The sequence below is a fragment of the Agelaius tricolor genome, unplaced genomic scaffold (assembly GCF_023055355.1).
Source record: "Agelaius tricolor isolate 1412-34295 unplaced genomic scaffold, bAgeTri1.0.p SCAF_24, whole genome shotgun sequence".
Lineage (NCBI taxonomy): Eukaryota > Metazoa > Chordata > Aves > Passeriformes > Icteridae > Agelaius > Agelaius tricolor.
Window position 1 is genome coordinate 9,495,933 of NW_027269284.1, and position 14,061 is coordinate 9,509,993.

The following is a 14,061-nucleotide window of genomic DNA, read 5'->3' on the forward strand; positions in this document are numbered from 1 at the left end:
TCAGGTCTTGTCCAGAGAAAGATGTATGAAAAGGGATAAAACCACAGGCATAGTAAGTATCAGATTTTCTAAATGTCACAGGGTATTTAACAGGTATCTCAACATGAGAACTTCAAAGCATCAGCAAAAAGTCCTCTACCTTCAATTAACAAATAGCCCAAAGTCCTCTTTTTGAACAGACAAAAATTGTTAAAGCCACCTGTGAAGAAAAAGACTAGTACTGGAATTTTTAGTATCTGAATTACACTGACAACAGTTAAGATAACTTTACATGACTTTATTTAACAAAACCATATATTTACAGTTGAAAAAAGTTCCAGTTTGATACACATATCTAAACAAAACAAATGTGGTAACTACATAACCCAATTTAAACATGATGTACAGGAGATGTACAACACTTCTCTATATATCATTCTTGTTTTAAAACATTCAAAAATAAGCTGTTACAAGGTACCTTTTTTCCCCAAATGAATTGTTTACTAAATGAAATAATATTACTGATTGACTGCAGATCGAAGTTGCAAAACTGCTTTATTATAAAGTGCAGATTGTAAAGAATCCCAAAGCTGGCTGGAGTTTTCTGGCTTCTCTGATCTGCTGCATATACAGTGGTACTTCTCATGTATTGCAGCAGATTCATTTTTCTTTACACCCATGAAGAAAAGAAAGTTTGCTTGATGGGGACATTTTCTGCATGAAAGAAAATCTCATGCAACATTGTTACAGATACTTTCAAGTACCTGAACAATAAAATTGTCAATTTTTTAATGCAATTCCCTGAATTTCTTAGAGAAGATTTCTGTATTAGCTGATTAAGAGATTTGGTATACTGCAAGAAACTTGAAAAGCTCAGTGGCAACAAATTCTATGCCATTACTACTCAGCTCTGTTTTTATCAAAATTCAAGCATGACCTTCAAATCAAGTAATTGAGAAGTTGAAATAATTGCATGTTTAGGCAGGTGATTTTTTTTCACATGTATTTTGTTTGAAAATAAACTGTGCAAAGCTCCTTATTGCATTGCTGTTTCTTCATTAAAGAACATACCTTATATACACAAAGAAATCATTTAGAAAATATATACAACTTCTAAGAACAGATCAAATCACAAAACAAAGTAATTACATTTGCAAGTAACAAACAGTGCACAAGTGTTGCAGCAGGCCTTTTCCCCACAACTATGCCCACTGTCACTGTTACATTCAACATCTTATTGAGAAGAGAAAAAGAACAGGCTGTGATGGCTGCCAAGATACCTAGTAGCTAAAAAATGCTTTTTTAACCAAACAAATGAGCCACACTTGTAGACTTGCTTTAAAAGAAAATACAAATGTAGTTGCAATGAAGACTTAAATCACAAAGCCAGTTAAAGTACCACCTAAACATGTATATTGAGGAAAAAGTGATCTCTGTGTTCCATAAACCGTTTAAAAGCATAGTGCAAATGTTTTGGATGGTAGGCCTCTCGTATTCTTCATGGAAAGGCAGATTTGTTGTAGGAATAGAAAAAGTGATATTAAAAAACACTTACTGACCTTCCTGCTTTCTATTGCACTTCAAAGCAATGGAGCATACAAGTACCAGTCATTGGAGGACAAATTCTGTACAAATTCTGAGTGAATTAACACGTTTGCTATCACATCTTAATGTCTATTTTCAGTAAGTGATGACCGAGGTGACGTCTTGTGGTGGAATTAAGATGATCAACAAAAACCACATCCATTACACCAGCTACACAAAGTGGACAGGAGAAGAGGTCAATGAGGTATCGGACTTGCAGGCTGCATTTGCATTACACATCTTTCTAAGTGATTATGAGTCCTCACTTACCAGGGAATCTTGTCCTCACTCTTCTTAATATTACAATCAAATTATCCCTCATAGAAATAATGTCTGTACCAAAGGACAGTGTTTTGATTATGTCCCACAGTCCTTTACACTGTATGTTGAGTTGAGCAGTGTGCAACTATTCTTCTTGGTTTTATTCAGACAATGCCAAAGTAATCAGCATAAAGCAGCTGAAGAGCACTGGGAAACTGCTGACCATACAGCTGGAGGATTTAGTAATGCCTGTTCACAGTTAACACAAATATTGCTTCAGTTACCTTTCCCTTTTCAATGATCACCATTAGCATAAAATAGGTTTTACACTACACACTATGCAATAAACATTCTTGTAAATCAGAGGCACTCATGATTTGCCCTTCAACATTCACCTGAATGCAGAGAGGATCTACAATCTATGAGGAGTTTACGTAATGGCCGCTGTAACTTGCCTCATGTATCAGAGGTCAGATGGAACGCTCAGAAATGACAGCTTGTACTTATCCTGATGGTGCCTGGCATGTTTCCCAATAAACTTCTTTCACCTGTCACTTGTGGATCTGCTCCATATAACATTCCCACTGTGGCAGCAGCTTCAGGAGATTCCACAAAACCTTTGCTTTTCAGCAGCAACACTGGCAAATATTAATAGCTCCCCTACAACCTTTCCTCTTTAGTTCTGCCAGTGAGCAAAGCTTGGTTTAAAGCAGCTACCAAAATTGCTTTTAACCATTTCTCAGTTTATCTGCTAAGTCCAGTTCTATCTCCATGACTGGACACACGGCACACAGTAAGCAGATGGTTGTGAAGAACATTGTGAAACAGCAGTACCCCAGGAGAAGGACACATGCATGGAAACATGCATTTAGTGGTATGTGACCTTGGCTTTCAACAGAGGAAAGAAAGCACAATTGGGAAATTATGCCACCTTAATACCAGAACCCTCTTGGTGAGTTTAGAATCTAGTCTGATGAACGTTATTTCCTCCACATGCATCCAGATTGGAAAATAAATTTCCAAGGCATCTTGAAGAATAATTAGTTTTGCACTGCTAGTTTGACTTCTCTTCCAAGCTTATTTTCTACTTAACTTTTTCTTATTAAAGAAAGGAATGTAGTTCTATGTCTACATGATTTCTTTGGTAAATGGGACCCACATCCTATAAAATCAGAAGCATTTCTAAAGAAATGGTCCTTACACCATTTAGAATTCAAGCACCAGTTATCTAAAATCCAGATCCAGCTACTGTTACAGGTATTGGGAATATATCCTGCCTAAGAATGGAACGGGAACAGCTGTCAAAGCAACCAACATTGCTGAATGTCCAGTCTTTTAAAACATCTAAGAAAAAAAAAAAATTAGAAAACCCCCAAACCCTTGATGTTATTTTGATTCACTGCCCTCATCAGAAGTACAGAATGTGTAATGCTCTCCACAGTATATGCTCATACCACTAAAAGTTTAAGGCTAAGCCTAGGTTTAGTTTATAAGGGGTTTATCCCCTAATTTCCTTTCTCCTTTTGTTTTTTTTCACTCCTCCTCCTCGATTTTCTTCTCTCCTCCTTAAGGCTATTCTACTACTAAATGTAACTCTGAACTAACACTTTGATTTGCAGGCTCATACATGTCAAACAGTATCAATACTTTTGCCACTTTAGCTCTTTTCCTGGGAGTCACTGGAGGTGAACCCAACGTTAACGCTTCAGTGAAGGACTTCCTTTTTCCATCTCCCGGTTATCTTTCTGCAGAGCAGCCAGTATCTAGACATTGCAGGAGAGGAGAGAGAAGAAAAGCATTAGATTAAAGAAATAATAATTCATTCTGAAGAGTTTCTAATTATGTCTGAGCAACACTACTTTTAACTATTTAATGTAATTAAATTTAGAAAACTTCTCCCCTGACAAGAGAGCTCTCCCGTAAGTCCTTGTGACATGGTGGATTAGAAACAGATTTAACAAAGGTTTAAACTCCATCTCCCCCAACACACACTTTTGAAGCCCCATTTAGGGTTCCTGGCAGAATAGCACCCTTATCTCTCCTTCCCCACGAGGGAAACAGCAGCAGGCTGGCAATTTATTTGGAATGCCATCCTCATGCACACATGACATGTTCAAGGAAGGTGAGACAACTGAACAACCTGTGGAGCCACTCCTGCTGTGAAGGTTAAAATGTTCATCTTGAAGAGAAAAGTGGCAATCCCCAGCATCTACAGGCTGGGAGATTCCCCAGGAGAGAACCAGAAACACCCAGTTGCAGCTGAATTGCCCCAACCCCTACATTTAACACCACCTTTCATTTTCTCTGCAAAAAAGCAGTTGGATAAAATGGGCAGAGCTCTGTTATGGAATGACTTACAAAGTGGGCTGTATTGCTGCTTTGAACATAGAAAAAAAAAAAGGGTGTGTTTCCACTCTCCAACATAAATGGCTGCTACAGGCAGTTAATGATTTCCAAATTCAGATGACACATCTTTTTTTCTTTAAACTGAAATTTAGTTAAAATTACAGCAATGAAACAATTTCTGAAATCACATGCTAAATCCCAATAAAGAAGTCAGAAATGCAATCACTTCTGCAGAGCCCAAATTAGGCAGAGTAGAGCTCTTCAAGAAGATTAAAATGATTGTATGATAGCATGTGACAACTTCTCCCAAAGAGTGGATATCTGCTTTTAAGTATCAAGTTGCAATGTTGCTAGCAGCCTTTGTAATTAAAAAAATTTCCAAGTTGTCTGACTTTTTACTTCATAAATTTCACTCAATATTTCAATTTTGAATGTTGGCTGAGCTCTCCCTTTCCAGAGGAGATTAAACTGAGGGAATCCACTCATCTCAATGTATGCTAAGAGCATGGAGTGAGCTACACAGTCCTACCTACCCATAAAATCGAGCACTAGCTCTGCTGAAACATTCTTCCAGATGTTGCCAAACCCCATTTTCATGAGTAAAGTAAATTCATCAGTTAACAAAGACTAACATCCTCTTTACCTGAGCCCATTTTTTGTTTCTACTTTGCATCTGAATGGCAGCAATAGATGCGAAGAATTCTTCTGAAGGCAAGTCCTCTGGTAGCTTTGTTAAAAACTGAGCTATATGAATGAAGTCCATTTTGGTCAAAATATCTTCAAAAAGTTTGAGTATTCCCAACGCTGTACGGAACAAGAACTCTTCTCCATCACGGCAGAACACATCCCAGACACGACAAGCCAAGTCTAGTGGCAAAGATTTGCTGTACAATGTGAATATCCTGAAAGACAGAACAAAATTTTCACTTCTTGGACAAGAAGGCTTGGATACTCACAGAAACACACACACCAATCATCAGTCAGTTTGAGGCTTCTCAAATATTTGTAATTGAATATTCCTTTTTATATTTCAGAAGTACTTCTGTTAGTTGCAGCACACCAATCCATGAAACAATATAAAATTGTACAACTATTAAAGTGTGGTCTCTAAGTTTGATTTTCTTGGATCATACCAGAAGAAACAATATACATGATTTTACAATGGGCATGTGATGACCACAGCTGTAATCAAAGGCCTATTTAATCATCACTTCAGAGCTGAGAATTGATGCAGTTTTAGTTGCAAAAACTCAAAAAGCTGAACTTTAAGAGAAGCTTCAATGGGCATTTTGTGGTTCAGATAAAGGAGATGTTTCTTGTGTTTCAGGCTTGATTGACAGGCAAAGTAATATTAGTGTGAATTTTGGAGGAAGGATCAGCCTGAACTCCCTTGAGAGAAACAGGCCAGGCAGGATGTCCAGAGAGGTGCAGATAGTGGTGATAAGGTGGTGGCTCAGTGTGCCTGTACAGATGTGATTCCAAGGGTAATACCAGAAGCGACAGCTTCATCCCAGTTGCTAAAACTCCATTCTCATTAATGAGCATGAGCACTTTTCTTCCCTCACCAAAATGCTGACAGCCTTGCAGCCAGAAACAAGAAGTTGCTCCCTCCTCTCTCTTTTATCCAATATCTCACTGCACAGCAGAGCAGGAGCTGCCAACAATGATCTAACAGCACGTGATGAGAATAATTTCCTGGAATCATTTTACATTATATAAGGGGAAAGAGTTATGGTGGTTTTATCCTTCAGAATTCAGAAATAACTTTTCCACAGATGCACTGCACAAACATCTCTGTAAAACTGCAAAGAACTCTCTCCCCAGCAGAGGTCAGCAAAGGCTCAAATTGCAATCAAACCTTTCCACAGCTTTTAACAAATAACTCCTTTTCAAGTATGCTGAATTGAACAGTAGTGTACACGTGTTTAAAACTACCTCTATCCCCTCCAATTTTTTATTTGGGAAATTTGGATTCACATTAAAAAGATAAAATGGAACATATATACACACACATATATATAGGTATGGAATATGAAGTAATGTATTTTCACAGCAAAGTCTAATAATCAAAGGTTTTCTGCATTATCTGCTTTTTACTATATAAAAATTTATTTGAATGATGTGTTGTTAAGTATATGGCTTCTGTGTGAATCACCACACTTTAGAAAAAAAAAAAGAATATATTCATTTGATTAACATCCTGATGAAACTAACATTTGCACAAATTCAGGTGACAGGTGAATTGCAGGTTTAAGATCCTTAGGATTTTGCTGTTTTTGCTATTTTTACATCTCATTGCAATCTTCTTATAACAAGTGGAAACATTTTAAATCCCGTTCTCCAAAAAGCTAAGTTGGTATTCTAAAATAAGGGATGCAAAACCCAGACACTTCTTCACCATACATACATGAAGGTGTAAGAAGAGCATGATACAAGCTCTTTCTCTGGGTTACTGGCTGATCCTGCACTGCAGACTTCATTTACTTTGTACACTCTTTCAATCTTTTTGAGCAGTCACAGACCATATAAAACTGTACTGTCACAGAATACCTACATGGCAGAATTAAGACTTTTGTCTGTACACACACACAGAGGAAATAGCAACAGGTTTTCAATTTAAAAGGAACAGTGTAATAGGAAGCAATTCAGCTGAGTCCTTTCCTGGTCACCAAGTAGCAGGGAAACACTACTGCAGCCAGAAATAAGTCTTGGTTAAAGAGAAGTAACATTGCCAACTTTATAGACCCGTTGTTATTCACAAAAGCAATTATTCTGTCATGATTCAGACCTAACCTGAATAACCCATTTGTATTAAATCTCCAACTGTGCAGAAAATTAACTGTCAAAAGACAGAACTATTTATGAGAACACTTCTTTTGTATGAAAGGATTTACTCGCATCAAAAAGGCTGTCACATCAAGTCAGGTATTTGCTACTGAGCTCTTCATAATTTGGAAGGAAGTGCCATTTGCAGGAACCTGACAATTAACTTTCATTAATATCTGCATGGAATTGATGCATCAAGACCTAACAGCAGAGACTAGGCCCCCTAGAATAAGCAGTGAAAGGCCAGTAGGAATCACTGCTTAGATTCCTAGAATAGATACAGCATTTCATCCTTTCAAACATTTCCTACTGAAAGACATTTTTATTAGACATCTGAGCTACTGGTTGAAACTCTGCTGGAATTTACTGGGGTAATAAAGCAGCTGCCAGACTGAGGCAGTTCCAGCAGCATCTTCCAGCAGCACTGGCACTCCTTGCACATGACCTGCTGTCCCTGTACTGCAGGGTGCCTTCTGTCTGCAGCTCTCCTGCAACGCGCTGTGTCGCAGGCAACACAGCTAAACTCACACAGAGATGTCCAGTGTCAGCAATACAGGCTCCTGGCCTTTCTCTGGTTGGAAGAGGAAGAGAAGCAGCACCAGAGGCTCCTCCCTGGCCCTGTTTCTGATGAAAGTGTACTTTGAGGTAGATGAAGGCCTGGCTGGTTTGCTGCTCACAGCAAAAGCATATGACCATAAAGTCATCAAGAAAGCAAAGCACTGCTACCATGATAATAATAAGCTCCATCCTTCTTCCCTTAGCTTTTTCTTCCTCCCCTTCCTTTTTCTCTTTTCTTTCTAATTAAAAAGTCTTTATAAGATATCAGCAAGAGCAATGCAGACAGGACAGATTTTGGATTGAGAACTCACACACATCATTGATGCAAATCAGATCTTATGTATTCTTGCATTACACATTCCTTTCCCATATCTGTAAATTTAAAAATCATTACAGTCTAAAAAAAAAAGTACAAGTGTTTATTTAATTTCTTATTTGGAAAAGAAATTTAATGCTGACTGCAAGAGAACATTTTCTGGGGGGCACAGACTATGCTTTTCTCAAAGTAACAGAAAACAAACTTATACATACTTTACTGTATAAGTGTATGGAAGGAAGTGCCTGCTAAAAATGGCCACACAAAGTGGCTTGGACCTCTATCCTAACAAGCACATGGTGTCAATAGAAACTTCGTGTTCAGGGAGCACAATCACACTCCATGTAGTACTAAAGAACCACTGATCAATCCATCAGTACAAACACAGCCCTTGGCTATAATTATTGCCAAAACCCTTTTCCTGAGTAGGGATAAAGAGGTGTTTGCATAGCAGCAGCAGGCCATAAATAGACAGCATGTGTCCTTGGCAAATCCACATTCCACTCTGCTCACAAGAGCCTGCAGAACATCAGCTGACAGAGTGAGAGGCCAAAACTGGGCTATTCAGACACACTATTTCCCCTCTGTTCTTTGTGAACCTGACTCCACATTGTTCTTTATGGCTTTTTCACACTTGATCCTCTTTATACTCACCAAAAAAAAGTAAAACCCTGTATAGTTTTTGAATTCTTTCTACAAGATTTATCAGTTGGAGTTTAGGCTTAGAGCACATGGGTCCTTTTTAAATGAGATGCCTTACCTGTGGCAGGTGTACCCCAATAATCATGTCACAGTGCCTTTCATTAAACTACTCAGCTCTTGGAGTTTTCCCGTCATAGAAGGCAGCAGTGGAACTAAACTGGCAGGGAGGCTTTCCTCCCTAAGTCCTCTACCAGCTCCAAGAAAACCTGCACAGCTGGGTCCACCTACAGCATTTCTTTTTCTTGCAACATATCCCTTCAAAAATTATTTAAGCACACCAATTTTACTGCTGTTCCCTGCAGCACAGGTGACAGGAAGAAGCACAAAGCAGACTAGTTGTCTCCATTTTAATTGTGGAAGGAGCAGGAAGGTTTCCCAGCAACTGGTCTGTGCAGCACTGGCTACTGGAGCCTCCCAGAGCTGGCAGCAGCAGAGATTTACTGCACACATGCCTGCACAGTAACCACACCAGCCACTGGAATAGCAGCAGGGATCCCCTTTGGAACTCAGAACAAATGTTCATTTAAATAAAAGTAATGTTAGAGCAAGGCTGTTTCACAGAGATTTTTACCTACATGCAAAAGGTCTGCCTACTCAAAGCAATGTTGTACCATATTCTTCCCTGACTTTAAATACACTGCAGCCACACTCTTAGTGGGAATTTAAAGAAAAAAAAATCTAAATCTGCTTCCTACAGGATCAAAGTATTTTGAAGTAGAATGTATGTATATGTATGCACACACACACACACACACGTATAAATATCATCACACCTATATTTAAGTAAAATATGTAAGTTTTACACACATACAACCTTTACAGTCTAATAAAATTAAGGACAGAGTGGTATGAGCTGTGTAGTTCAAGACAAGTGTGAAAAAGTTTAATACAGTATTGGGCAGGTCTATCTCAAAGAGCCTACATTCCTGTGCATGATCAGTGCTGTAACTCTCTAGGGATGGGAAGGAACACAGTAAATTGTCCTTGGAATTAAAATAAACAGCTTGAATATGGATGCAGGTAGTCAGCAAGAAATGTTAATCATCAGTTCACTGATGCAAAGACCTTGAGAAGCATCATCCACAGTCACTCCTCACTGACTTCTCTTTCAAGTGCTCTTGACACCCAGAGAGGTAACAAAAGGAGGATCTGATATGCCTCAAGACTTCAAGAGCACTTCAACACAGATGTCATCACTTCAGTTCTTCACTCACAAGTCAGTCATTTTTCCTTTTGGTTTGTTTTGGTTTTGTATTGGGTTTTTCCCCTATATATGTACTAAGAGAAAACAACTAATCACGTAAATGTTTACTCAAGAAATATAAATATAAATAAAGAGTATTCTATCAAAGCAAAATTATTGAAGGGAATGTAAACCTTCAATCTTCTGTCAAAACAGTATTTTTTCCTAAATCTCTAATTGCTGGTACTGTTTCTTAGGATTTCTTCTTTACAGTGTGAAGTTAAACAATAGCATGATATTAACATGCCTGTACCATGCCCAATTTTAGTTCCTCCTACAGAGCAATCACCTTATTTATGACAGCATCATATCCAATTAGTAATCCACAGTATCACAGAATACCCTGAGTTGGAAAGGACCCACAAAGATTACTGAGCCCAGTTCCTGGTCCTGCACAGGAGCCACCTGGAGTATCACACCATGTGCCTGAGAGCATTGCCTGAAAGCTTCTTGAACTCTGCCAGGCTTGGTGCTCTGACCACTTTCCTGGGGAGCCTGTGCCAGTGTCCAGCCACCCTCTGGGAAGAAGAATCTTTTCCTAATATTTAGTTTGAATTTCACAGCTTCATGCACTGTTGCCACAGAGAAGAGATCAGTGCCTGCCCCTCCTCTTCTCACAGGGAAGCTGTAACTGCAGTGGGGTCTCCCCTCAGTCTCCTCTAGGCTGACCAGACCAAGTAACCTCAGCTACTCCTCACACAGCTTCCTCTAAAGCCATTCACCATCCTTATCGCTCTCCTTTACACAGTCTTTAATAGTTAACTATGGTTTTTATATTGTGGTGCCCAAAACTGCCCCCAACACTCGAGGTGAGGCTACCCCAGTGCAGAGCAGGACAATCCCCTCCCTTGCCTGGCTGGCAATGCTGGGCCTGATGTGCTTCAGACAGGGCTGGCCCTCCTGGCTGATTCACACTCAACTTGCCACTGACCAGGACCCCCAGGTCCTTTTCTATGGTGCTGCTTTCCAGCATCTCATCCCCCAGTCTGTCTGTACATCCAGGATTGCTCCATTCTAGCTGCAGAATCTGGAGAGGTTACTGTGAGATGCTATCAAAATCTTTAGTGAAGTCTAAAAATATCACATCTACCCAACCAGGTGGGTAACCTTGTCATAAAAGGAAAATAAATTTGTGAAGCAGGGCTTTCACCTCGTGAAAGCACAGCTGGCTGTGCTATCCTCCAGGTGTCTTTCAATATGTTCCAGAATAACCTTATGGCTCCATAATTTTACCAGTCACTGTAGTGACTCTGACAGGCCTTTTGTTTCCTGAAAATCAGGACAATGCTAACCAGCTTCCAGAAAAACAGAACCTCTCCAGATTGCCAAGACTGTTCAAAAATCATTGAGAGAGATCTCATGATGATATCTGCCAGCTCTTGCATGAATCCCATCAGGCTGGAACAGCAAATCCCACAAGTTCAGGGTCAAATGGAAGTTTATCATCCTCACAGCCATGGTCTTCCAGCTCAGGGCTCTGAGACTCCCAAAGCACATCATCATCATCATTAAATACCAAAGTGAAGACAGCATTAAAAACTCTGCCTAGTCTGTGTCCCTGCTGGCAAGGGGACATCATCATGTAACAGGCTGACATAATTTCTGGACTGCTATTGACATTATTGTCCATTAAAAATACAATATCCTGGTGATTTCAGTGTTGTCCTTCCAGTTACTCTCCCACATGTATGTTTACATGTCATCTTATTCTGATGTCCCTTTTATTCAATTGCTTTCTCCACACAGGGTTTCACAACACCCAGGCATACAATTTCAACATCTTTCCTCTATCACTGAACACACCAGCCTCTGCTCTCTTTCTTCCCTTCTGTCTTATCCTAGTACTTTTTCTATTCTCTGTGCACAGATCTACTTCAGTTTAATACTGTCAGCCTTCAGTCACAAATTCTTTCCCATGGTATTTCTTCCATTAAATGTTGGGAGAAATGAGCCTGTTCATTACAATTCCCAACAATTCCCCTGCACATGATGCATTAAAATTTAATCCCAGTGTAACAGCCAAGTCACAAAGCCCATGGTTTGTATAAGTTACACCACCCTCTGTGCAACAGGCACATACAAACCATGCAAATCAAGCAAAGGCAGCACAAAAAGTCCATTTGGATGGAGCTGAATCAACCAAAGGACATTAAGGACAACAAGAAGGGCTTTCCTGCATCTGCAGGAAAAAAAAAGACTGGTCTTAAAGAACAGGGTACTGCCAAAGACCTTCAGGTAAAATCACATTAACACTACAAATATTTTCCAGAAAAATAAGCTGTTCCAGAAGAACAGTTTATTAATCTCAGGGAAAAAATCCCAATGTTACCACTGGGAATTTATTCTCTTACTTAAGGTATTTGTCAGATACCTGAGAACAGAAGAAATTGTCAACAATGTAAGGGCAAACCAATTTTTCACAAAAAAATCTTTCATGTCATCCCAAAACTGACAATCAAGTCTATCTGAAAAGAGACTTTTTAACTGCCCCAAACCAAGGTCTCACAGGCACAAATGCAAGCGCTCAATGTGGAGTGCATAATACCTCACTGAAATTTGGCAAAAGTGCAAATAAGATCTTTGTCTTTTTTCCTCTCTAAGGAAAATCTTCTGATTATACTAGAACTGAAAGGAAAGACAGTTTCATCTAATAAAAAGACTCTAATTGCCCATCTGCTGAGTGGAATAGCTTTTCTGTAGCTTTGAGTTTTATGTTGTATGGACACATGTTTTAATTACACTTTTCCCAGTCTGTGCAGGACAAAGTATACATTTCAAATGCAAGACTGGAAATATTTTCTGAATAGACAACCCTAGTAGACACCTGCACATGCAACAGACAAATTTTCTCAGAAGGCCAGCATTATTTCAAAACAAGCTTCCAACTTAACACAAGTACAGTAATAAAGGTTAGGCAAATGTTAAACATCACAGAAGTAAGTGGGAATGATTTGGATTGACAACTCAAGTACTGAACAAAAAATAAAGCCTCTATCTTAGAACAAAATTAAACCAGGTAAGAATGTTCCCATTTCTGTCATGAACACTGACATGGAGCTGCATACCACACAAATTAGTAATTACTCTTTCAAGTCTTACCAATCAATTAGATAGATGTCTGGAGTTAAGTTATTTTTTTTGAAGTGGGCAAATAACTTTGGCAGATTTTCTTCAAAGAATACCTCAAATGCAGCAAAGTAAGTCAACATCTGGGAAAATATAACAGGGAGAAAACAAGCAGTTAGCTGTGTTATTAATAAGCTTAAATGTATTTTCTGTTGTAGGATTAACACCCTTCAAAAATAGGATCAATGAATTACATGATTCTATAAACAGCTAAGAATTTACATAAAAGGCAGCATCTGCAAGCACTAAGAGTTTAAGATCCACTCTATATATGATCCTCATACTAAACAATGTAACATTTTCTTTGGGTCTTGGCCAGCTTCCTTTGGAAAGAAAAATACCAGCAGGAGGGAAGTTTTTGGCTGATTTCTCAAAATAATTATAACAGAATGGTGTTTTATGCTTGTGGCAGTAATTTAATATTGTACTGAATAAAATCCAAGACCCAATGGAACATAATGAAATACAAAACTAAAATAATGTTAATACTCCACAGCAACAGTGAAGAGTCCAGTATATTCCAGTCATAAATCATAATCTAATACCAAAGCTATTCTAATAGTCTAATACCAACATAACACCATACATTCTACATTTAGATAATAGGCATTTCTTTTGCAAAAAGGAAGATATGAGTTTCACACAAAAAATTCAAAGACTGGGAAAAAACATCTATGCAAGAGAAACAGTTTGTAACTCTCTGACATCATAACCCCTCAACTTCATTGCTTTTAACAAAAAGACTTTTATGCTATCTTAGAATTCAAGTATTTAGTCAAATTTATTAACAGAGAACATGTTAAAAATATTTTCTAATTCAAGCAAGAGTCAAAACCAAAAGATTATTTAATCACTGTCCCTAATACTATAGGGAGGAAAGCTAAGCACAGTCCTTGAATGATTCAGTAACACAAATCCCAATAAAAGCAATAAAGAAAGGCTGTCATTTCTTCAAAGTATGACTTGCAACAGCACACTTTTCCCCAAAACATCGTGACAGTAAAGGGAAAAGGGATCCTTTTGGAAACTTCTGTGTGAAATCCTTTTAAAGAATGAAGAGCTTATCTCCCAGGTTTTTTAATGTCCTTACAGAAATATTTCCCATTTCCTCTGAATGACA

General features: G+C 38.5%; 1 protein-coding gene across 2 annotated transcripts in view; it reads right to left on the minus strand.

Annotated features, from left to right (window-relative positions):
- Nucleotides 1–256: 256 nt before the first annotated feature.
- Nucleotides 257–14,061, minus strand: part of TBC1D14 (TBC1 domain family member 14) — a 65,020-nt gene continuing 51,215 nt past the window's right edge. For both annotated transcript variants that reach the window (XM_071447493.1, XM_071447494.1), the window contains 3 exons: nucleotides 12,915–13,024; nucleotides 4,814–5,072; nucleotides 257–3,587 (listed from right to left, as the gene is read on the minus strand). In XM_071447493.1, the coding sequence (XP_071303594.1) occupies nucleotides 3,522–3,587; nucleotides 4,814–5,072; nucleotides 12,915–13,024 (435 nt within the window). In that variant the 3' untranslated portion in view covers nucleotides 257–3,521. The remainder of the gene's footprint in view (nucleotides 3,588–4,813; nucleotides 5,073–12,914; nucleotides 13,025–14,061) is intronic.